A 27,226-nucleotide genomic window follows, 5' to 3' on the forward strand; every position below is an offset into this window, starting at 1 on the left:
TTTGATGAATTTTTCGTATTATCTTAAATCAGATTGACATTATAACAATACAGGTATAATTTAATATTCTTTCTAGGACAGTGTTTAACAAATATAAGGAATACTTAAAGCTTATTAAAATTGAGTGTTTATTCATACGGGAATATTCAAAACAAATTTTCTAACACTTTCGTTAAATATCATACTATGTGTATCACAATTTTTTGTAACATGTTTGCTGGATTGAATCATAGACTTAGGTAGTATTTCATTTATCACTTTAACTTTACTTTCTTTCTCAATTGATATAAGTTCAAAGACATTATCTACAGAAAACAAATGAATCTTAATCATATCTAGTACAACACAGAAAAAAATGATACAATACGTTTTACAATTTTTATTAGTTATGCCTTTATTTTATAATGTAAAGGAATATATATTACGATATAAATAACATAAAAGCAAGTATGTACTAACAGTACTAACATAGATTTATTGCATTTTAGTTCAATTTGAATGTATATTTCAACTAGAATACTGTTACAGTAATAAACTATTAAACATGAACCTAGGCTATTTAATAAAATCTAAAACATATGTTGAATTTTAATGCTATAAACAAAGTTTCGATTTTTTCATAGCATTTTAGATGTGTATGTAGAAATATTTATTGTGCAATTTTTACTTGCGCAACAGCTCCATAAAAGCAATGTTAAACAATCTTTTAAGTATTTTTTTTTTCAAACTTCACTATTGTTTAAAAATTGAAGGCGAAATTAAACTAAGGCAGCATCATTTTCAATTGTGCCGTTTTGGCGTTCTTTAGGGATTGCGCTTTATTCAACATCATTTAATTTAATTCATATTTTAGGCAAAAAGATGTATTTCTGCATATTCTGACAAGTTACAGGCAATTTCTATGGATATGTAATGCCTTAGCCTAGCTTAAAATCGCCGAATCTGAACACGTTGCAACAATTAGGTTAATAATAAAGCTTTTCAAGTTCAAAACTCTTCAAATCAAAAATAACACAGATCTTGAGGTGTGCTGCTCGGAACAATAAGAAGATTTTCAATGAGCATTTGATTCATCTGTAATTTCATATAACACGACTTCCTGTTCGTCTGTTTGATATTCCAAACTGTTTCTGTAACCATAGCCAAAGTATAGTAGAAGACCTGAAAATAATAACAAGTAGTACAGTTTATGTAATGAAAAGGACAAAATCCAGAAACCTTAAAGCGACATAATGCATTTTCTTTCAATGCCAAGGTGAAATGATTCGATATATCTCAAAAGACCAAGTGTTAAAATGGTGATTACTGATAATGTATTAGGATAAAATATAAATTTGCCTGCCTAATACAAAATATTGCTGCTCCGCTCCTTTTCTTTGTACATTGTATATTGAACGTTACACACAGGTACATTCCGATGAATTTTTACAGACATTTCTTTCGGTAACGTGATTAATTTAACCTTCATGCAAGGAAAATCATCAAATTGAAGGAATTAACGCAATATGTAAACCACCTTTTTTGACTTTCACCCTTTCACTCATTATATATTCTTAGACGGTCATTATTTCAATTTAAAAATGCTAAAGACGGAACAGCTGAAACTAATACAGGTTCGGTTTTATTGATATTGTTCAGACACGGTAGTTTAAGTGGAATTTACCTAATTTTCCTATCTACTTAATCACCTTTTTGAGTTAAAACACAATAATTTATAACTATCTTAAACACAACAATTCTCAACTGTCTAAAACAAAAATAACGCTATCAATAATGTATGAAAACGGTTCTATATATTTTTTACTATAATATAAAAACGAAAGAGAATTTATTCCGATACAATTTAACAGTTTGAAAGTAACTGTACCACAAAAAAGAGAGTAAAAGTAGACATATAAAGGGACTTGAATGAGTTTTTTTGTAAAGAAGGGACTGGAAATATTTTTTCGAGATTAATGTAGCATTTAATTAAGATGTAGACAAATATCTTGTGTGCAAAATTTCAAATCGTTCTCTCTCTCTATTTGTCAAAAATAACGACCATTCTTATTGTGAAAAATGATCCAAAATTGGAAAAAGTTACACCGCTTTTCACTCAAAATGGATTAAGATAAATAAATACAGTTATTCAGTTATTTCTGAATATATTTCTTAATCATCATATGCATATATTTCTATATAAGAAATTCAAACTTTATGTTTTTAGGCTTTTGGACACTAATGGAGTTCCATTAATTACAGGTTTGTATGCTAAGCACACATTAACTTACTTTTTAAATTTGGTATTATTTCGAAGTCCTCTTAAAAATTCACGCTGTTAGAAAGGATAACGTTGTGTGATTAATTTATTTTTACTCCCGTTCCCATTCCGTAATTCTTTAAGAGACTGTTTTAAACGGTAATTAACTAATTCAAAATAACAGATGTCGACAAACTGTAATTAAAGGCCAGACGAAAATGCCTTCCCTCAATTTTCTCAATGGGATATTGCATTTAACCTCTCAAGTTCACTTAAAGTAGTTGCAATTACCGTGAAGATAAATATTTTGAAAACTGTTCTCCGTGTAACAGCCCTTGACATAAATGACAGACCTCGTCGTTTTTAACAGATAAAACTATTTCCAGACGACATGTTCATTAACATTTAACACCATTTTAGAATTATCTGTGTCTGTCTGACAAATCGAAGGCGTTTCATTTCCTTTGATCAGAAGGCCAGCACTTTTGAACAAAGTCATATTTATTCTATGTAAGATGTTACACAGTCAGTGGCAATATTTAAAAGGTGTTTTGCACTGTTATAAAATTACGTATGTAATATTTAATAATTTGCTAAGATATCCAAACATATTTCGGTTTTAAACTCTTTTCTCTTTAAATATATATTGTAAATATTAATTCAGGGGTAAATTCTAGTAGATCTAGGACAATATGAAGTTGGAAAAGATATATTAACATGTATATACGGATTTCAATTAATCACGAACTGTTGATTCAGTACAGTTTTCATTTAACTTTCACTGCTGATTCAGAAATAATGTGAGATTTGTTAAAGGCCACTCGCAAATAAAATGATACATCATCAGGTATATGGACAGACTTCAAAGATATGTAAAACGTTAAATTTTAAGATTTTAAACAAACAAAACAGTAAGATACCCACCTAAGGCCATCCACAGTAAAAAGCGAATCCAGCACATGAACGACAGAGATGCCAGGAGGAAAACGTTGATCAGTATTGCTAACAATGGTATGAATGGGACATATGGTGTCCGAAAATACAGTTTTGTCCGATTTTCTGGTTGCCGTACAATTAAAACAGTCGCTGAGATAAGTAAAATACTAAACACAAATATAATGAGCAACATCCACCAGCTGTCCAAATGCAAGAGGAACTCGGCATACAATGTTATGATACTGAGTACACAAGAACACGTGATGTATATTAACAATCCTATCGCAGCAGTTTTCCATGTTGATTCAGTTGGTTCAAGAACTATATCTGATGGCAAACGAAGTAATCCACTAACATTTCCATTAGATGTACTACTTACGACACTGTCTAGTCTCGTATAAGTGCTATCACGTGGGCTTTGATAATAGTTTGTTTGCTCTGACATTCTGTCAAGTCTATATTTATCATCAAACGAGACACTCTTTCGTATTAATGCTGATGCGCCCGTTGAGTAACCATTGGTATGTTTTGGAATTTTATCACAGCCTCGAAACCTTTCCTCCGCTGAAACATTTGATTTATTTGCATCTAATTGTAAATGAGAGTAATTGAAATCCGTACATTGCATGAAGTTAATATCATCGGGATCCTCATATTCTACATAAAGGCCAACTGTGCCCGGCTGATACCTAACACATATCACAGATACTGCTAACACTGAGTAGGACAATAAAGTCCCTATAGACACTACTTGTAAAAGTATTTCAAACTCAAGAACTAAAGAAATAATTGCTGATACAAGGCCTAATAATATTACGCTGTACACCGGAATATTCCATTTGCTCGACACTCTTGACAAGCATTTCAATATTAATCGGTCATTTGATATTGAATACACCTGTCGTGTCAAATAAAATAAACTCCCAATCAAAGACGCAAGTAATCCAATTAGTCCACCAACAGCAATTACAGAGCTAGCGCCATGAATATGCAAATTGCTTAGCACGTGAGGAAGAGCAATCAATGAGTCTTCAGGAAAATGGTGTAAGGATAAGGTTGCAGAAGTTGAAATGCAGAAATAAACAATCGAGCATATAAATATTGAGTATGTTATCGCAGACGAAGTTACTCGCGTTGGTTCTTTCGCCTCTTCGCTCGCTGATGTAATAGCCTCAATGTTTGTAAAGGTGAAAATCAATGTTGAGGCACCACTTAGCACCTGAAATACACACAAAACAATTAAAACAACATACTATGACGTTCCATTAACTTTAAAATACGAATTGTGATACTTCAGATACGATGAAGCAAACTGTTTTGTAGCACAATATCAATGCACCACATGCAAATGCTGTATCACAGAAAATTTGTATATACTTATATATATTTAAATGTTGTCAATTTCGCAAAACATAGCTTATATTTTGTAAAACGCCTTTCGAATACTCATATGCTTTCGTTTGTTTATTTCATTAGTAAATTAACGTACATAGTGTACAATAAATACATGTCTTGTATAAAGGCATCTCATATCTTATAGCAAGTACTTGTTTTTTCATACGAAATTTCGCGCTATAGCAACACAAGTGTTAATGAAATGTACACGAATAATGTATTCGTGCAGTTACAGAATCATGTTTTTTTCTACAAAATTTAAGGAAGTACTTAACATTTTTATACTATTGTATAATAAACATAATATAAGTTGACAAAAAGGCAATCTATATACATAACACAAACTATCAAACTATGCGGATACACCTTTTTTATATGTACATAAACATGTATTTAAAGAAATTGTTATAATACTACCATTATATATCAAATATTTTATACCATAATACCATTATTAACTACAAACATGGCCGTTATAGTCCTAGCACAATAGATGCAGGTACAGCGTTATGAAGTAGCTTAAGGCACAAGAGGCGGACACCTTAGTTGAACCACCGACATTTCTTAAGCTAGCTGGATGGCCTCCTCACAATGCGTAACCTAAACACCCTGGCGGGACTCGCTTCCAAAGTGGTGTAAGCCAATTGATTTGGAATCAGCTACCTTAACCACGGAAGCCGGTATAACACGTCTAAACTAAACATTGTAGAAGATGGTATGAGTGGTTAAAGTAGATTAAAGTAACATGACCGTTCTACTTACACCTGTGAAACCATGGGCAAAGAAACCAGGAGGTTCTGTCCAGTTGTCGTGTTTGACATGGAAATAGCCGATACAAACAAAACACATCACTATCAGAATATTAAAGAACGTCAGCACCATCAATAAAACCGTTGATAGCTAAAACAAAGTTTATATTCATAAATTTATATTGAATTTTTAAACATACATATTCATAGAATTGCTAAAAATGTTATAAAGCAAGATTCTAAAATGGTTTATTTCGTTTTTAGGATTTGACAAATCAAAAATATGTCTTATGTTTTTGAACATGAAAGTGTTTTATTTTTCTTTCTTAGACGACTAGTCAAAATTGTCCAACTGCGAGACTGAATTTAAATTTGTGAATACAACAAAAATTATAACAACAATTTACTTTAATTCTATGATTTTGATTTTGGTATCTACTTTACTTATTTGTAGATCTTCCTTTACTACACACTTGAATCGTTTAGATCATATTACGCCATATTGTTAGAAAAACAACAAGAACAAACAAAAAAACAAACAAACAAAAATACACCGCACAATTATGTGGTAGTGCGTGTTATATAAATAAATGAATATAATAAATTGCTTTTATATTCCATTGACCAATTAAAAGAAACAGCTTTTAATATCTATTTGTCGTACACAATAAAACAGATGATTAAGATACATCACATTATATTAAAAAAATCTTAGTAATAGAACACATTTGTTTTGGGTTTTATGTGGCTCTTCTTCAAAATTGATTAGCACACTATAATAAAAAACATATTCTACAACTCACCCTTGCCTTCATTGCGACTATCAACGTTATTACTAAAATAATAAGGAATGCAACAATATCTGGAGATTCTCCCCATACTTCACCTCCGTTCCATGACATATTTTCATCTATAACACTGAAATAATTAAGAACCATACTAATACAAATAGTAACCCTATATCTCATTCATATTAAATAAAACAAATCCGTTGTATGTTAAAAAGTAAATATCAGTTTTTAGTGCTTTGTTGTAGTTGATAATTGCGCGGTTCGAGTTCAGATGCGCTACATTCGATGCATGTGAACATTACATCATTCGTTATATTTGTATCGAGAAAAATATTAATATTTATTCCGATTCAGTTTGTTGTTTATAATACAATGGTATGTATGAAATATAAGAAAAGTATGAAAAGTACGTATTTTATTTAACATATTATTAATTTTGACATGCTAATTTATAATTTTCTTTTTTTATCACAAAGCAAAAATATATAAGGAAAATATTAGTTGGTTACGCATACACTTCAATAAAAAAACACACATATACAATGCACGATGTACTGTACCTCTTTATTGTTCCATTTAGCATGTAATCTAAGTACTGACTCCAAGCTTTCGCTGCAATGCATGTTGTTATAATATGCTCTAGTATCATATTCCAGCCAATCACAAAGCCACAAAATTCACCAAGTGTTACATATGTATAGTAATATGACGAGCCGGCCCTTGGTAATCTCGCACTAAATTCTGCATAGCATAACCCTTAAATATAGACAAATTTACATATATGTACCGTTTGTCATTATTGATAACTTTTAGCATTAGGTACAAGCATAAACAATGATAAAGTAATAAAAGCATAGTAATGTTACTCATAACCATCGACATAGCAAATAGGTCAATCAGGTTTCAATTAATCTTTAAATGAAATGGTAAATTATTCCTTGAAGTTTGAATCGTTTAGTAAGAAATTTTAAATGAAAACCAGTGTTAAAGTAAAATGTGGCATATTTTTAATAATTACCTGTGAAAAATAGTCATATACACGTATTTCAATTTTTTTATTTATAGAACCAAACATTGCTCTGTTTATGATGAAGCATGTATTACGGGTACTTTATGCCTCAGAAGTAATTATTATTGTTTTAAATGAAAGCAAAGGCGAATCCGATTTAATAATCGACATAATGCACATTAGTTTCTTTTGACGAGAAGAAGGGAACGTGTGAACATATAGATTTAAGTCATCAAGCAAAAGATAGTTCGGTAATGTGACTATTGAGCATCTCTTGCGAACCTTTAAAAGATAACATATCTAATAAGCCCTTAAACTTATAAATAAGCTCTTGAAAAGTCTATTTTGAATCAATTACCTGCAAACAAAGTTGCCAATCCAGCGATGATCACGGAAATAACAAACGACGGACCTGCATCTTTGCTTATAGCGTATGACGTCATGATATAAACACCTACTCCCAATGATGACCCAATTCCTGTAAACACATAATACGAAAAAACTGAATTACTTATGAACATTGTCGTCAGTATTATGTCAAATGTTATCACATGTTCTGAAATGCCAAAATTTGATCTGGGTATATGGAGTACCATACTTTATTCTCTAATTAGTGGCTTCTGATACTTCCAATTTCATTGAAATCAACTCTGTAATGATCTAAAGACAACACTTTTATTTCCCCTTAATTTTAAATCTGTGTACGCATTTAGTCATTATCCTTGTAATACAAGAATTACCTATCAATATAATTGAAAGAATTTAAATATCTTCCGTAAGTACAATGGAAAAAATGTAATTCCTAACAAAGGCCCAAACGGCAAGATTGAAACTGTTGCAGGCTTGGTTATATTGATCCTGTTCAGTACAGTAGTGGAAAAAGACATTAATAAATGATCATAGTGCAATCTTGAATTGTTCAATTATCGCCGATGCATTTATGCGGCAGTTATCAATATGTCACTTTCGTGGAAAAGTGGCAAATCATTTACTAAAAAAATAAATGCGTATGTCCTAAACGAGAATAATTTAACTGGTAAGTCAATTAAAATTATTCAATGAAATAAAGCATAGTTTTTGTTAGGAAACGATGAGTATCCATTTTATCAATACAATAACTATTTTCCTTCCTTACCACTTAAGGTATCACCAATTAGGAAAGTCTATGGATATCTTCAATTTTGATTTCTGGGATAAACAAGCCCTCATGGGGATACTGTGATGTATCTGTATTAAGTGTGTATCGTTTTGTTTGATGTATTATTTATACGTTTCCTACTCTTCCGGACGGGTGATGCCATTTTGAGCAGATCTATTAATTATTAATTTATGCATCTTTTATTAACAATAGGAACGTGTGAAATTGTTGTAATGCAGCACAATTGATTGAAATATACGCCGGTAAGTATTAAAGAAAATACATGTATAGTATATATCAATGTCGAAGATCATTGTTTGAGATACAATTACACTGATTGATGTAATCAAATAATTCGACACGCAATTATGCGTAATTGCTGTGCGTAAGTATTGCATGTAGACGGACTATAAAAAAGAAACCTAGTACAAATCAATAGCAGACTCCAGATATACAGGAAACGTTCAATCAATTGAATTACCAAATCACCGTAAGACCGATATCTTTTGATAATGTTAAATCGTAGCACTGAATGCCTTAGATCGCTATATCTGAAAAAGGAGTGATCATATATCAATGTGCTTGACCTTTGGTGTTTATTGTTTGCTAGCTGCGCAAAGGTTCTTTTGATTTGTTTTTAAAAAAACATGCCTTCTCGTTTTTTATGCCTAAATTTATTAAATTATAACATTTCATAATTTGAATAATTGTATCGAAATGTATTATTATACTGTATTTACCCCTGTCCACTATAAGAGTTAATTTGTGCATTAAAATCCACAAGTTAAAATAGGAAAAAAAACCGAATCACTGAAGAGAGCCAAACACGGCAAAATTGAAAATGTTGCAGGCTCGGTTTGATTAAGTATGTTCATGGACGGTACTGGAAAGTGCATTTTACCGCCCACGCCCCTTAGCACCGACTAGGGGTGTTGGGGCTAGTTAAAACACACCCTGCAGCTGCAAAATTTGTGTAATAGAATTGGCTATTTTTCATTTTTTCATTTACTTATTTAATCATTTTCAAAATTAAAATTTTAGCTGGTCAGTCACAGAAAGCCTTAAACTCTGATAAACCTAAAATCTCGAGACTACGAAATAAAGAATTTTAACACTAGTTGACAGGCGTGGCAAAAATAGCGCAGCCTCTTGGTGATCTGAGCTGATAAACGAAATTACCTAGACCAATTAAATCTAATAGTCCAAGACATCTTTTAAGTTTTGAATCATGTAGATTTGAGGTGATGACTGTCTTCTTTCTCCAAAGATTGCTGCAAATACTACTTATAGTCATGTCCTGAAAAGAGACATTTTAAACATTAACAGAGACAAAAGTTGAAAAAAAAATATTTATATTAACAAAACCAAATTAAAATACACAAAAATATATCATTTCACTTTGGTGGGCATTGCGAGTGAGTAATAGTTATAACGTGGATCTAATAAAATTTTTACTTAACGAGAAACACTTTGAAATCGTTTGAAGTTTCTCCTCAAACTGAATTTTACAGAAATTTTGAGCAAAAAAAGTTACGAAATTTATAAATTAATATTCTGTACAATAAGGTAAGTAAATTATTTATTCAAAGTCAGGAAACTAAATACATAAGTTCGTACGACTGTAAATTTATTTATCTTCAGAAGAAAGGTCGGGTAGCAGTATTGTTTTATCGTAAATGATATATTGATTAACGAAATGTTTAGATGCACTTGGTTTGAAAAAAAAAATTGACCTCGTTAACGTTGATTTTAGTTTGTACCTGCGACGTCTGATTAAAAACAGGATATAAATTATATGATCCAGGAAAGCTTTTGAATTTATTTGATCATGCATGAACAATTACCGGGAAAAAGGAGACAAATCACACGGTATCGTAGCAAAATTGCATCAGAAATCGACAAGACTTTGACGCGTATTAGAAGCAGAACACACATGTTCAAAGAACTGTCGAACATTAAAAAGAAATTCCCATCAGTTATTTTTTCAAACAGAGTCAAAATGAATAACAACTTAAAAATGCATTGTCTTTCACTATGATCGTGCCATTTTTTTGTGTAGAACGAAACTGCTAAATGCGAGTAGAAACGGCAAGTAATCACAATCGTGAGGATGAATATCGACACGTTGTTATGTCGTTTGCCATGATAGAAAAATGAATATTTTGTATAAAATCATATAAACAGAGCATCGCATTAATTAAAAGGCTCTCCTTCAACAACTCAAGAGGATGGATATTTTAGAGAAAAACTCGTATAACTGTTAAGCTTTAAAGTTGATAAAAACATTGTGCAATGACAACATTTTTATTTTTCTCTGGTGTTTTCGTCTTCCAGATAAATAAGACAAATGATGTAAAAAATATACTGCTGCTGCAACCTCAAATTTTCAACTTTTAGGACTTGTCGTGGGTCATGGAAAACAAATTCGCTATTTCAAATTTTGAGAGTACTTACGTTAAACAGTTATTGTATTGTTGAAACAGTAACCATATTATTATATATGTAACATATACACAACAGGTACTATTTTCCTAACACAAATATTTTAAATCATTTCGTCGTTCGAATGCATAATGAACCATCCATAACTATGTGTAAATTGTTATGCTTCATCTTCTTATTAATGTAAGAAAAACAACTTATCAACTCAATAGTGCTTTCTAATAGTAACAAATTAATGGTATAAAGCAATCCAATCATGTTGCGGAATTTTATAGATGTAATAATCACTTTTATACTGTTACAACTTATCGGCAATAGACAGAAAACCTATCAATTCCTAATTATATATTTCTTTTTTATTGTCTACTGTAATGACATTGCTTTTATTGTCTATTTATTTTGTTTTGTATTATTGTTCATGATATTGTATCATATACACATAGTTTCGTTACTTACTGAGACCATTAAGAAATACTTTGGATGTGGATTATTCAATATTTTACAAGTACATGTGTGTGTGTGTGGGGGGGGGGGGGCGTGCGGACGGTAGGTTGTTCTTTCCAGTACCGTCCATTAAAGGGACTCCACTATGGTTTTTTTGACATGATAGGACTGAAAATGTTTTTTTCCAGATAAAGGTACATGTACCATTTGATGTAGGTTTAGACCACTAAACCTTGAGCAAAATTTCAGATCATCCGCGCACTTCGTTTTTTTTCCAAAACAATTATTCAAATTGTAAAAAATGACCAAAAATAAAAAGCTTTTAAACGCTTTTTACTCAAATCGGGCTAAAAAAAGCATAAAAATACTATTTTTAATTTATTTCAAAGTATGTTCCTTAACTACCTTTGCATACATTTCTGTTTAAAGTGCCCAAGCTTATTTATGAAAGAAATTCAAATGTTATGTTTTTAGGCTGTTAAACCTTAGTGGAGTCCCTTTAACAGGCTCAATTAAATCAAGTCTGTAACAGTTTTTAATTGTGCGCGTTCTTTAATGATTAAATTGTGTTATCTTTAGTTTTTTCTTTATTTTTATTTTAACATTTCTTATAAAATGCATACAATATAATTTCAGCTCAAGCATTGTGAATGCCAAAAACAATCCATCTGGCTGCATATGAATAGTTATCTATTTCTATTTAAATAGTAAACTCAAAGTGTAAGTAATATTATTACGTTTAACATATTCGCAAACAAATAAAGTAAACATTAATAATAATGATAATATCATAAGCTATATTTCTTAATGCTTTATTATCTGTAAGAAATATTTTTCTTGTAATTGCGTTTTCACAATCATAGGAATAATTTATACAAGTTTGCCTTCAAATAAAATTACCTTGAATGACAGAATAATCCACTTCAAATTAAAATGTCATTTTAATAAACGCTATAAGTTACTGCACAGACAGCATAATACGAACGAAGAAGCCGTTTCACATTTTTATAGCCTTATCAAAGTATATCAAATCCATTCGCTACAACTCTAGTTTATAAAATGCTCAATTTACTACTTCTTAGCAACTTTTTCCAATAAAGCTCTCCAATATAATGGTGTTTGCCTTGCCCTTGAAATAAGCCTTCAAGACCATGGGTACGATATTGGATAAAATTCCAATATGTGGCTGTGTCGAGGAGCAAAGAAGGAGGGAAAACAGGCACTACAAAGAAGATGAGTGTTTATTTACGTTCATCATTTTACCAGAATTAGCTGTTACAACTTTATTATCATTTGTGCTTTGCTTGCTATTTAAACAATAAACTGAGCAACATTTTTAGGTACTTAAGTAGCAAATAAAAAGAAGCTATTATAATATTCAAAATAATAAAAATCGACGATGCGTTTTTCAAAGGTCACTATTACATTGACATATAATTATGTCAAAGAGAACATTTTAGAAATTTGGTGCCAGTTTAAAATTATTTCTGTGAAAATTTATTATTCATAGAAATGTTGAACCTTTCAAATCACAGGTTTAACGTTAAATATTTCAACTTTCTGTCCTATTATTAACCAGTTAATTACAGTGTGTAAAATAGAAAATAGAAACGCGTATGGTCGGGTCGAATAGCACTATTTAATTTATAATCTCGATGCAGTTAACGCTGCGCACAAACACCTATTTAACTTTTTTATGAAATATTTTAATAACAACATCACATAAACAGCTCATAGTGCGAGAAGTACAACTAACTTAAATAGAATAACAAATTGATGCCACATTTATTCCATTAAACGAATGCTTGTACTTTACAATACCCACTTATTTGTTTCCCAGCAAATCCAAGATATAAAATCATCAATTTAAGTGTTTTATTATAACATCCATTAGTCAAAGTGCCTATTACTGAATGTAACAGTATTACCAAGCGCAAACTAAAATAGCCCGTTGATACAATAAAATCGCACAGGCGTTAAAGGTAAAAATAACAATTCTGTGTAGCAACTGTGTATTCAAGAATGCTTTTTAAGAATGATCTATGTTCTGAAAAAAAAATTAAGATTTTTTTTAAAGTTTTGGGAGAAACAAAGTCAAAGTCAAGAAACATTTATTTCTTTCATTCCATGTACACGTATGACATAATGAGGTGACAAACATGAATAAAAGTACAATGAGGCTCAAATAGCAGTTAATCAACATAATAGTGAAGGGAAAAATATAATGGTAAATAATTTGATGATACATGATAGATTTGTATACTTTCAAATTTCAAGTACGTGGAGAGCCAAAACTATTTTATATATTGCTAAAACATAAAAACTAATAGAGTAAGCTGATCTTACATTCAAAGGTAGTGTTTTTTTTTCGTTTTTTTTTTCTTTCTTTATTTGTACTTCACCAATATGATTCGATTGTATTAAAAAATTGACAAGAAACATGCGTGTATGCTTTTTTGACTTTAGGGAAAAAAAACAAAGCGATACGGTACACACTGTTAAAGGTCTTAACATTTTTGACCTTTTTAATCATTTCTAAACGATTAAACTAGAAAATCATTTTTCTCATTTTGAAATCATTTTAATTCTTTTTATCATTGTGCTTCTAATTTGCCTTCTTGAAAACCGCCATTGGCGTCTTGGTGTAAAGCTTTTTGTAATGTCTATTGTGTAAACCATTAATGTCCCTTGATGACTAAAATTTTTCCAACTATTTTGAGATCTTCATTTACTGAACGCATTCCAAATATCACCTATTGAAATAGTTACTATTAAACAAATTATAAATGATCTTTTAATAAACTAATCTCTAATGTATGCTGGAACTAGAGACAAATCCAGGCAATAAGATAGGGAAAAAAGCACTCGCTAAAGAACAGGGAAAACATTAATTCTTTAATCACTTTTTATGATAAAGCTGTGATCAGAGAATAAATACAAAACAAAAACAGGAGATAAATGCACTCGCTACAGAACAGGGAAAACATTAATTCTTTAATCTCAACTTATCACTTTTTATGACAAAGCTGTAATCAGAGAATAAATACAAAACAAAAACAGGAGATAAATGCACTCACTACAGAACAGGGAAAACATTAATTCTTTAATCTCAACTTATCACTTTTTATGACAAAGCTGTAATCAGAGAAAAAATACAAAACAAAATAAGACAGAAAATAAATGCACTCACTACAAAACAGGGAAAACACTAATTATCTAATCTCAACTAATCATTTATTTTATGATAAAAATGTAATCAGAGAATAAGTCCAAAAATATCAACACCTTTTGCTCAAATAGATTATAGTATCTCCTTAAGGGAAGAATTATTAGCCATTATTATACAAACAAGAACATAAAGCTTCTCATTCACTCACAAATACCTTCTGAAATAAATATCAAGGCACAGAAACCCATCTTATTTTGTAAAATAGCTTCTTTTATTGACACAATTATCACTGTTAATGATTACATAACAAAGTTATCGTCAGTAGAGAAAAAAACCTATTAATTTCGTCTTACGGTATATCTTACGGTTAATCGTCTACCGAAATATTGGCTGTGATATCAGGGAATTTCTTGAGCTTGAAATAATTATAAAGACTATTTACTAGGTTATTTGGTCATTTCGATTACCTAAAGCAATGATGAATATCTCAATTGATGTAACAAAAGAATGTTATTGTAAGAACTTGCTTTCCGAAACAAGTAAATATCTCTATTTACGAACTGATTACGAGCGTATTTGAACATATACACAAACAAACAAATATTGTAGGCATGGTGTTGGGATCCTTTAAAAGTCATTTTTTTAAATTCTCAAACTAGACAAGTCATTATTTATAAATTGATTCGTTAAAATGTAAACAATATTCATAGTACATCTTTAGCGTAACATAATACTAGGCTCAATGTGAATTTAAAATGTTAAAAGTTTCATGATATTTTTTTTCTACTTTTTAAAATTACACATTCAGATGCATTTCTGGTTGTCTACTAGTTCAGTTTTGATATTAGCTGTTTTGCCTATGGACACTGATGCATCAAGGATAAATAGTTGACAGAGCAGTAACAAGGCACAAACCATTAAGACATAAAGTTTGCGTTGGTTTGTAAAGAGGAATACACATATTGATTAAATCAAAGATATAAAAACAGAAAAATTGACTTCCGTAATACTCAACATTTAATCATGGAGAATTTGAAATGTGGGACACAGACTATGTGTAAACGGCGTTGATCACAAAACTGTAAATGTGCAAAAATCGTGCAATTCCGACAAAAACTGCGTCTGGTCTAAAGTTGGATAACATATATGTTGTAAACGATACGAAAATTTTTTGTAGCATGACATTTGCCCTGGTTTTATTTACTTGATGACCCAGCTGGTACACTTCCCAAAGTTTTTCAAAATTAAATTAAAATTGTCATAATCATTTCGTTACTAGAAATTAATGCGACGATAGACAGCGACAATTTGCAATTAATGATTCGTTTTATCTTATACGTTGACTTCGTATTTTACTGTTGAAAATGACAGACACAAGATAATTTTCAGCATACTTCATGATTGAATCCAACCTCTCATATCATTTTTAAATTCATAAAAAACATAAAAAACATAAAAACATTTTCATATTTTCTCGTGTATGCAGCCATATAAATGGACCAAAACAATGCCAACTGACGAGAACAAAATGATATTAAAATGTAAATCAATAAAAAAATATTTCAATTAATCAAAGTTTAAAAGTGCGTGTACATATTTACACGTATATATATTGATGCCTATATGAAGTAATTACTTTTATATTATAACTATCGGTTCTGATTGAATGAAAGTGAATATTAAGTATCTACTCATTTTGTATGATAAAAGATGAAGTCATTATTTATATTTTCAATTGCACTTGTTTTCTGCATAATGATGAAATGATATACGATAACTTGAGTTTTGCGCGTTCATTTTAACTCAACACCAGGGTAAAAAAAGGATTTTTACAAAATATGAAGCGAAATAGTTCAAGTATCTGAAAAAGACCAAGACATTTATATGTTAACTGGGTATATTCACCACGCAGCTGAAGAAGTATCTCATAAAGTGAATCATATATATCAAGTGTTATTGTCATTCACGATATTCATGAGTTAGATTATCACTCTTTTGTAATGTTAATATTCAAGTCTGGGAGACGAGATGGCTCATAATTTTCTTTTTTATTTGACAACATATTACATGTATTACAATAGGTTAAAATGTAAATGCAAATTTTGTCGTTTGGACTTTCTGTAGGGATTCGTTTTTTATATGTTTATTTCCAACATATTCTTGATAACCGCTTCAATAATATGTATAATAAAATAATTGATTTAAATGAAAATAAATAAATAAATAAATTAATGAATGAATGATTGAATGAGTGAATGAATTAAATAATGAATAAATACATAAATAAATAAATAAAACAATGTCATGAATATTGCTTCAATAATAAAATAACTTTATTAATATTTGCCTTTAATAATGTTAACGAGTTGTTCGGAGAGTTCCTATAAATTTCTAATTAAATGCTAGCAGTCAATATTCTTTAAATTTAATATATTTAAATTCCGTTCAACATTTGCTAAAAACTACAGTTTTACCGTGACAACAAATATCCTTGTTACATGTACCAATAACCGGAACACGTTGTTGTGGAAACGTCTGCGTATTTGGGAACAAAGGATATTTCCTTTTTTCTTTACTTTTACTTGAGGTAATTGTAGGTATTTACACATAAAATGTCATCGACACTGATTAACCCATTACTTCATATACACGCCTTTTAACGCCTTTTTCACCCCCCCCCCTTTTTGTTGTCTCAAATGATGAAAAAATGCCTTATTTAGGCCCCAAATACTTGTTTTTGTTTGAGAAATGTTGTTAAAAAAGTGACCTCTTTTTCGGCGCGGCCCCCCAACTAAAAGATACATCAGGGGGTTGCCAGAAGGGGGATGTGCCCCCTTCTGTTTGGGGGGTTTGAAGGGGGGCGGCAGTCCCCCTCATCGCCAAGAAAATTTTGGACTTGTGAGAGGCTGTAAATGACCCCAGATTGATCATGAGGTAACGTGTAACCAACGCTGAAAAGCATTTGACTCTATCTCAATCCATTGAGAAGTTGCAGCACTTTGAAATCAATTTTGATGGAAAAAATCAACGCAAAATAGTGATTTTTGGCAATTTTGAGATGTCCCCTCGTTGCCATGGTAACAGAAAATTTAAGCCTGAGCATGTTGTTGCAAAGGCAATCGTCCAGTCAACATTTGTGCCAAGTTTGATTAGTGTTGAAGCAGTTTTTTTAGTATTATAGCAATTTGAACTTGTAACGGGAGACTTTTCAATGAAAACAGCCATTTTTCACAAAATGCTCATGAAGTAATGGGTTAAATAGTATTAGAGGTATAGCAAAAGTGTAGAAATGTTCAAAACAAACATGTGTGTTCATTAACAGCAAAATTGACAATAACCAACATTTATATGGAACAGGAAATGTCATAAAAGACAGCATGTTATATTAATTACAATTGTTCCCTTGAGTGTTATTAGATGTTTGCGATAGCTAATGCATTGCCCTAAATAACATTAATTAATATTTGAGGCGTCTCTTGCATACGCTGAACGAAGGTCAATGAATATATGAGGCAAGTGAAAGATGGTGCACTTACTCGTTGCATTAACCATATAACCGAATAACATATATTCACTTTTACCCGTGCAAAGAGTATGTCTTGTGAAAGAACAGTTACGTGCAAATAACAATAACTTGATAATAAGGCTATTGAAAATCATACGCATAGTCTCTGACACAAAACACACGTGTTATTGATAAACTTACGATTATCAACAATATGGCCATTTATTAAAAGGTATGACTCTTCTAATCTTTAATATTACAGAAACATATCAAAATATTTTTACAATCTTATCCTACTCAAATGAAAAACAATTGACAATTAAAAGGTAAATGATTTTATTTTTAAAACACTAGAAAACAATACATCCATTATGATTATCAAATGTTTTATCAAAACCATTTGGAAACATACACCAGAAAAACAATGTGCTTTATTGAAAAAAAATAAATAATACTTATTACGAAACAAATTAATATTTTCTGTATTATTAGATTCGTTAAAACACACTATACGTATATAGGTTTAAATAAAGAATACAATGTTAGTAAACAATAGTCTAAAGAACGTTTAAAGAGAAGTAAACATGTGCTGTAATTTATTTTAGAATCATATAATTGATAATGTCAAATTAAAGTTCTTTATGTTCAAATCCAGACGCTTATCAATACAACACTTTGTTCATAATCTTACATTATCTTTTTCTGAATAGAATAAAATAAAATGAATTTAAAACGACTAAAATCATTCACGCTTTATGCATCTATCCTTTGTATCTTTTAAAATATACTAATTTTGTATACTAAGTCTTCGCTAAAAATGATAGTACTCTTTCTTATTAAAATAATTTAAGTGAATGCAATAAAGCATAGGAATGTTACTGCAATCGCTGCAATTTTATATTATTCAGATTTTAATCAAAAATAAAAATTACCTACTTTTATGTGATAAGTAACAGTTTGTTCATGGAAAAAAGTATAGTTTAAAAATATCAGTTTATGTTGTCTACATTTTATCATGCCATTATAATGATTCTGGCTGATAAATTTAGATTTATTAGTCACCCTCAGCTTTATCAGACACATCATCAATACATAATTAAATAAAATGAAGAGAATGGAACATTTTACCTACTATATTATTAGCTTGAAAATATTAAACTGATAAACTTTGAATAGGATAGAATATTTAAATATTAAACTCTCTCTTACATGACAGAAAACAGTCGTAATTATTTTTTACTGCTATGACCTTTGCATACTACTGCGCGGAGATTCTTGACAGGGTTTTAAAGAAAGAAACACATGTTAAAATCGAAAACATGATATTTTGAATACCGAAAATAAATGTCTGATATTCTAAAATTTATATCGGGCTCGGCACGACAAAATAATAGCTTAAGAAGGGATCCGTCTTGTTTCTAAGCCTTACCTGATAAATTTTGTAATGTCAGACACTAGCATCATGGTATTCTCAATGTTTCTGTTGAAAACATGAAAATAGTCTGTGGACCCTTTTTAGAGCACACAAATTATCATAAAAAATTAGAAAATATTGTAGTGTCGGTTTGCTTGACCATGCATATGGAGAGAAGTGATAGATACAAGCTACAAACCACAACCCGTGCCACAAGTCTAAACATAATTCATCATCACAAAAAGTAAATAAGAAAACTGCAATTAAGTGTTAAGTTAGATTCACCATAAAATAGGATTTTTATAATGGTGTAGAAAATGTAAGAATTAAATACCTGCTAGATTATAAAATTATTCTAAGACAATTAACAATCACTTACTTAATATCGTATTATATCATCTTTGTAAAAGTGTATTCCTTTAAATTATTAAGTTATTACTGATTCCGTTTTCTTAAAAGTAACCGAAGCTTCTAAAGTTACATACACACATATATATACAACTGCCTTTATATCATTGGTAAATATTTTCCAATAAACTGACTCACGGCATCCTGACCTGACTGAAGAGGGGTTACTAGTATCGGATATATTTGAATGGGCATACCAAGACACAAATATAATGACTCTCGGTTGATCTTGTAAATTGAACGTTACAACATAAACAGTATTGTGTTTGCGATGTGTGCATCCATTCTGCTAATTTTATTGTCATTTATTTAGAACATGATATTCACGATTTGATAAAATTAAAGAAGGGTAGAGATAGCTGTTATGATATCTTTTTCAGATGTCATTATAAAGTGAAAGAACAATAAATGACTACAAATATTTGTACTAAAATCAATTGTATACAATGGTAAGTATTCTTAATAACTATTTGGCTACAACTCATTGGTTTTAATGAGTGGCAATAGTTTATTCATTACTTTAAGTGTAAAATTGCGTTCATAACCTATTCATTTGTTTGAAATATACAGTTACTAGACGGTATCTAAAATCTATACTTATTTATTTATATGCGTCAAGAGCATTGAACGCATAATTAGTTTCGTCAATTGGCGCTCTTTGGTTGACTTTGGAACCTAGGAAAATGATGCAAACGAATGTCAAGGACAATGCCAGCATTAATTTGTTTTATTACATACAAGGGATTTCACAAAGTGTTCATTTTTCTCTTCATCAAAATTGATTACAAAGAATACTATAGTTGATAACTATATGTAATCCTGTTCATTTTAAAATTTTAACACCTAACTAATCTCTAATCTCAACAACATTGCCTGTTTCATACGTCATTGTACTCACTTTCAAAATTATGTACTTACTAAAAATGATTTACTCATTTACTAAACATAATTTCAACAAGGTCCCAATTTAATTTAGATTTGATTAAAGTGGACAAAATGACAATATCTTATAATTAATAGATTTATCGAAAACGGATTATTACGATTATGCTTAAGTCACCTCTTAACGATGTCTATTTAAAAAGAATATAATTAGATCATATAAATTAAAATATATCATCAAGTCTGAATGACTTCCTGAAACCTATTTATGTTACGATAAAGAAATCCAATCGTCTCTGGGCATTTTATTGGCAGGATTATCACGTTTTATTATGTTACAATTTACTGGCTGTAGACAAAAAATATCATTAATTCCGTCTTATATCTGTCAATTCATTGTCTATTAATTTTGTCTTTTATCGTCTTGTTTATAGCTGACAATATTGGATTTATTCTCTAGACAAGTGTTCTGCTTGTATAGATAATAAGAATACTGGCAATGTAATTTGCATAGAACCATGATGAAAATCTCAATTGATGAACTGAACTCATATACTTATAAAGAATGCCTTTAGACAAAATTGCATTTCCCCAATTTTGGGACGAATGTAACTGATGATGAATAATTTGATGTTCTATATTACCAGAACAAATAATGGTTATTATGCAGAATAGGATACATGTAGAAAATATCTAATTTATGTTATAAACTGTAAGTAATGAAGCAATAAAGAAGAATAGTGTCAAATTTCATTTATGTTACGGTTATGTATTATAAAAGAATGTGTTTTTGTCCTTTGTATTGCTGTGTTATGTTGTTGTTTTCAAAAGATATTTTCTTCTTAGAGTTTATAAAGAGGCCTTGGCACTTTACAAACTGTCCATCTTTACTTGTTTCCTATAAGCAGCTGGTGTAAGAAATGAACCTAGGTTATATATCCAAGACGCTCGTCACTAGATTTAAATAATATTATTTACTCACTATCATGATAAGACCAACGCTACATTTAAAGATGTAGTTGAACATGATAGTTAATCATACTTCAATGATAAACATTATGTGTGTATATAAGTGTGTGAGCGCGCGCGGGCGTATGTGCGCATATGCTTGTGCGTGTGTATAAGCCAGCTAACGGCATCTAATCCCCATGCGACCATTGAAAAGCAAAATATCAACACATCTGTGTAGTCTGATCATGGTCGCGACTATTTGTTAGTTTATATTTTAACATTTATCCTACAATGGAGATAGGTTTTGTCCCCATTGAATGATGAAGTCAATTCAAACGTATTTGTGCAGTCAGGGTTAGAGACTGTAGATACTTGTAATGTATAAAGTTGATAAAATTGGTGTCTTTATAATTTCTGCAATAGAAGTGCGCACTGCCTTTTTACACACCCTCCCAAATAGTCACTACTAATCGGTGAGTCCCACAAATCGGGAAAATATCAGAAACGCTGACCTTTCCTTGGTTATATTTTCTTAGGTGTGAAATAGATAAAGATATCTTAAACTTTAAAGATTCCTCATTTTATAAATGATTTAAGACACGTTGGAGTGTGAATAAATCTTTTGAATGAGATGAGTAAAGCATACCATAACTTTGCCCAACAAAAGAAGTTGAACGGTTATCCCAATATAATTTTTTTTCCAAAAAATATCAAATGTCAAAAATATAGTAGATCTGTTGTAATATGTTTTAAAAGTAAAACATGTAACATAAACAGTTTTCCTTTGCGAAAGACATGGGTAAAAAACGTTTAGCATGAATATTTTATACTTGTCACCAGTCAATATCATTGTCCCCGATACTAAACTATTTCTAATGAACACTGTGTCATACATCTTTTAGCAAACAAGTTCAATCTTCATCAGCATCACCATAAAGAATCTAATATCATATCTAATATCAACCAGTATTTGCCCCAAAGTGTTATGTCTGTCATATAAATATCAGTTAATGTATGAAATATCAGATTTTTTGTTCAGAACGTTGATAAAGTTTTACGATATTACATGAATATTTAATGAAATTGTGTAAAATATTACATTGTCAAATAGGCGGTGGTTGTACTAATGAACAATAAACATGATGTGTTTTTTATTTAAAGCGAAACAGCAATCTTTTTTTACGATAAGAGAATCATCTATTTTCAAGTTAAAATATTAATTTGACAAAAAATATATGGAATGTTCCTTAATTTATATTGTATTTTTTTAACAAATCACTCACGTATAATGAGTAAAACATTAAAGGCTGAACATTTAAAATATCTTAACAAAAAGGTGGTTTTATCAAATTTAATATCTGTAAGTGTCCAAAATATTTAAGGTAACAATTCCACTGATAAAAGGTAAACTGTCAAAGCACATAAACTCATATAGCTAGCTGTAAAAATCAGATTGATGTTTATTATATTAGTGCGGAGGAAACATGGCTTGATGATGTTTACAAGATGATGTTAATGATAATCCATTATGAGCGCAAATTTCAAACTCAGAGATTGGTTGTTAATTTACCAGCATCATTTTGTAATACATCATAACACTCGTCTTTCACAAGAGTTTTTATTTTGTCTCTGTTAGAGAATAGATGCTGAACTATTAAGTTTTATCAAGAAGCTGCCCATAAATGAACTGCGTGAACATTTTTAAAATCATAAGTTATTCTTAATGGTTGTCAAAGATAAGAATCCTTGCATCTGAAGGGCTGCATTTAAGGTTTGTTACATCAGCATTGCAGCCCGTTATCGTAAGAGGCGACTAAACAAGTTACTGATATCTATGCATCTCTTTACTCTGGACGATGAGGTGTACCCCTGGTGTTGCTTTACGTTTTTAACCAAACTCATATTTCCTGTTTCGGCACCATATGACCTAGATTGTGTAAGTGCGCCGTAAAACCAAAACAAAAAAAATCAAAAAAAGGGGTATGCTTAATATAACATTGTATTCCGAGTACAATAGACTAGTGAAACACAGAATGCGTAGTGGTAACTGGACGCTACCGTTCACGTCCCTTCCACCGCTTAAAGCGGTATATAACATTTAACATGAACGAGTAAAATTTTGAACTTTAAAACATCCGCAGTGACTTAAAAGTGGAAGAAAATGTACGAACAATTTTCTGTCGTACCGTTTTTAATTAGTGACATTTGAAACAACTGTAGACGATGTTTGGATATTATTTTAAAACAACATAACAAACAATTGCCGATATTGATCATCTGTCTGACACTTGCTTCACCATGAAATATGTCCCAGTGATTACATTGAAATACAACTCTTGAATGACATTATTTGTTTCACAAAAACATGAAGTTCTTTGTTTCTATCAGAGGCGTCTATGAATCTTGGCGCCACCAACCTAGAATAAGTCATCATGAAAAATCGTGTTTGGAAGTTAGTATTTTGTGGTTAGATTTTATAGTTTTCGTATTTAAATTGAACATAAACAATTTGGAAGAAATTGTTTAGTTTGACTTAAAATTTTAACGCTTTTCGAAACTGTCACCAAACGCATATTTTACTTTAAGCATTTAACCATAATATGATTTTGACTCAGACTAATTTCCATTAAAGCCACCTACTGATGTCATAAAAGGGTCCAAAATACAATTAATGATTTGAGAGGCTAACTGTTACCGTCTGGCTGCCAAAAAAGCATGCTGGAGATATTGTGCTACGGCTACGGTTAGAACTTTTCAATGTTCTTAAAAATGATTTGTTTTGTTCTATAAATATTGGCTGTTGATTCAAATTTCTTTCGTGTTGGTGGTTGATTTTCCTTTATTCTTGTATTTTTTATTGTAATTCGAGCAAGAACGTGTCAAATTTCAAATTAACTTTAATTTGCGTGACAAGTTGTCTTGTGGTTAGCAAAATAGGAAACACGACAACACGTCGATTTTTACTTTATGTGAAATGTTAACTATATAATATTAATATAAAAAGGTTTTTATTGGATTTTATAATTTGAGCATTGACTGTCATTAAGGATTTAAAGCATTAAAGTAATAGTGATGAAGTAATAGAACATTACATACAGGTAGCAAAAGATAAACAAAGTAATATTTTGACTTCTATACAATATACTGAATCAATATAACTTTATTCATTAAAAAGGAACTTTATTCATTAATAAGGCAAGAAAAAAAATTAACATAGCTGTTTCGCCTATTACTACATTTTTAGAAATTATAAAAGGGCGCCAAATATTAAATGTTTGACATAATACAGTATATATTTTCTTTTAAGAACTAAAGGGCCTTTAATAAATGGCATGAAAATAACTTGCAACGAATGGAGTGTGCCTTCACATTTGAATTACACAACATGTTATTTTAATAATTTTGAAATCATTTGCTCATTTTTCACAATTCTTTTTTTTCCTAAAAATAATATTTGAGCAAAATACTTTAAAAATAACAAAAAGAAAACCTATTAATATGATAAATGTCCTTTTAGATATAAAAATATATGAAAGACAATTTGGGCGATAACGATGTATAAACGTATTGTCCTGAAGTGTTCAAACATAGAAGTTTTTTTTTTGTTTGCTAACAGGTACATGTTTGAGAGATGTTGCGATTCATAATGTATTTTTGACTTTAATAAACCGAATCAACGATTTTCAACTGTTTTTGGTTGTTTGAATTGCTCCCTAGACATCTCACTATTTCGGAATTTTCAGTTGTAATTTCCATACATTAAAAACAATATTGTTTTAATTCACGGAAGCCTGTAATTATCTTAAACATGATTTTTTGTCGCATATCCTGGTTGTCTTATTTCTAAAGATAACATGATGGTTTATGTGTAGTAATGGGCTTAACATTTAACAAATTAAAGGTTATGTGTTTTATGAAAAACAAAAACAGAACAGTTCCGAAACACTTTCACTATTATGGTTATTAATTCATTTAACGAGTAGCTGTGTTCAAAGTGTAAATGAATTAAAGACGTGAAGCTAGTACCTTGAACGAAATTGCTTTCAAAACATAAAAATGAAATGTATAATCACCCAGTCAGCACTTTGAAGTTTGAAAATACTTTTTTTCTCTTATTCTTTAATATGAATATGGTTTATCAAAATTTATATTAACAATGGCCATTTCTGAAATTTAATTCTACACAAAATATAATTAACAAGATCAACAAGGAAAGGCGGCGTTCAATGAACGCAAGTTGATGAATTGTTAACGGTATAATAGTATTTTACAACTGTGCAATACATTTTATGTTGTAAAAATTAAATACCTTTTGGGATCCAAGTGTCTAATCCAAAAAAAAACACACACAATCACTTAATGTGTTAATATACTGCCTACATTGAAATACAGAATGATCACTTTCCAGTTATCTGTAATACAACTAATTACCCCGGCAACTAAGATGTCGCTTGAGGCATCAGACGATTTATAAATAATATATCTTACTCTATAGTAGTTGTAAATATTTTCCGATAAGCTGACATTGGACATTACTCAGAGCGGTCTGCCAGCACTGAGGTATGGTTATTGGATATATTTGCAATATGCAGAGACCATGACAAGAGGAGAGACAAATGATAGGGGTATAAATCATGGATATTAGAAATTGCAACTCTAAGCTGAATTTAATACGTTATTTCAAGCATGAGAACATCTGTTATTTGTTTTTGAATCATTTGCTGTTATGTTATGACAGTAATGTTATAAAAAGATATTGACTTTTGTTGCATAAAACGGGTGACCGATCCCTGGGTATAAAACAATTTTAATATTGCACGCATTTAATTATGTACGAATGCTTGATTTATTTATAATTACAAATAAATCATGCTGCTCCAATGTAGCATGCAAACGGTAAGTACTGTTTCTAATATTCATTTATATTTTTATCGTTACCTGTATTCTTACGTTCTCGGTACATTGACTTTATACTAAATCAATACTTCATTATTTATTTACATAAGTAGAGAGAGTTAAAATACGGAACTAATCACATGGCTAGTTGATATTTTTGATTAAGAGCAACACAGTGGTAGTTGTACTTAGACACTAAACGAGTAAGTATTTATAAATTTCATTATAATCATTATTTTATTTATATTTTCCTGGTGATTTAAATGGGAATAATTTTTATTATTTTAATATTTATTCCAAAATTATCATTGTCTTTATCAACTGATAGCTTTCATATCTTTATAAAGCAGTGCTTAAACAAATAATGGTACTATTTGGGTCAAATAACTTCTTAGAATAGCACAAGTCACAATGAATGTGTGATGAATGTGAGTTGGTAGTTAGTTCCATATATGCACTGCTATGTTAAAGCCATTTCTGCCGCACATACCATTGTTAAACTAGAATGAGTAAAAGTAATGATGGACATAAATATTAAACATGTAAAGAACTTTCTTAGCATCACACTTAAATTCGTAATCGGTTGAATCTTCAAATGATGTGTTTTATCAATCTTATCATCTGGTATAAAATGCAATTTCGATACCTGTTTTAATTATCCTTTCAAACTGTTGTTCAAAAACGAATTATCAGTCTAACACACGCTGGTCTCTTATTAAATTATGTTCGTTATACACTGGTACATTACACATTTTCTGATATTGTCATAAGCTCAACATTTTCTACTGTCCAAAGCTCAACATTTTCTGATATTGTCCAAAGCTCAATTGATAAAAAAATATATCCTTATCTCTAAGT

At 30.3% G+C, this 27,226-nt stretch overlaps 1 protein-coding gene across 3 annotated transcripts; it reads right to left on the minus strand.

Moving 5' to 3' along the window:
• Nucleotides 1-430: 430 nt before the first annotated feature.
• On the minus strand, nucleotides 431-26,064 carry LOC132729985 (cationic amino acid transporter 2-like). 3 transcript variants are annotated; one of them, XM_060715820.1, is made up of 8 exons: nucleotides 25,961-26,064; nucleotides 9,437-9,554; nucleotides 7,478-7,597; nucleotides 6,671-6,866; nucleotides 6,123-6,237; nucleotides 5,333-5,470; nucleotides 3,164-4,394; nucleotides 431-1,161 (listed from the first exon to the last, which is right to left on the minus strand). In XM_060715820.1, the coding sequence occupies exons 1-8, from the start codon at nucleotides 26,003-26,005 to the stop codon at nucleotides 1,055-1,057; spliced, it is 2,070 nt and encodes a 689-aa protein (XP_060571803.1). In that variant the 5' UTR covers nucleotides 26,006-26,064; the 3' UTR covers nucleotides 431-1,054. The 3 variants fall into 3 exon arrangements, with proteins under 3 accessions (XP_060571803.1, XP_060571804.1, XP_060571805.1); XM_060715821.1 differs by lacking the exon at nucleotides 25,961-26,064 and adding an exon at nucleotides 25,782-25,940 and having other exon boundaries at nucleotides 432-1,161; XM_060715822.1 differs by lacking the exon at nucleotides 25,961-26,064 and adding an exon at nucleotides 12,044-12,426 and having other exon boundaries at nucleotides 432-1,161.
• Between the last annotated feature and the right edge of the window lie 1,162 nt (nucleotides 26,065-27,226).

The sequence above is a fragment of the Ruditapes philippinarum genome, unplaced genomic scaffold, assembly GCF_026571515.1.
Source record: "Ruditapes philippinarum isolate M1 unplaced genomic scaffold, ASM2657151v2 ctg2110_1_1_1_1, whole genome shotgun sequence".
Taxonomy (NCBI): Eukaryota; Metazoa; Mollusca; class Bivalvia; order Venerida; family Veneridae; genus Ruditapes; species Ruditapes philippinarum.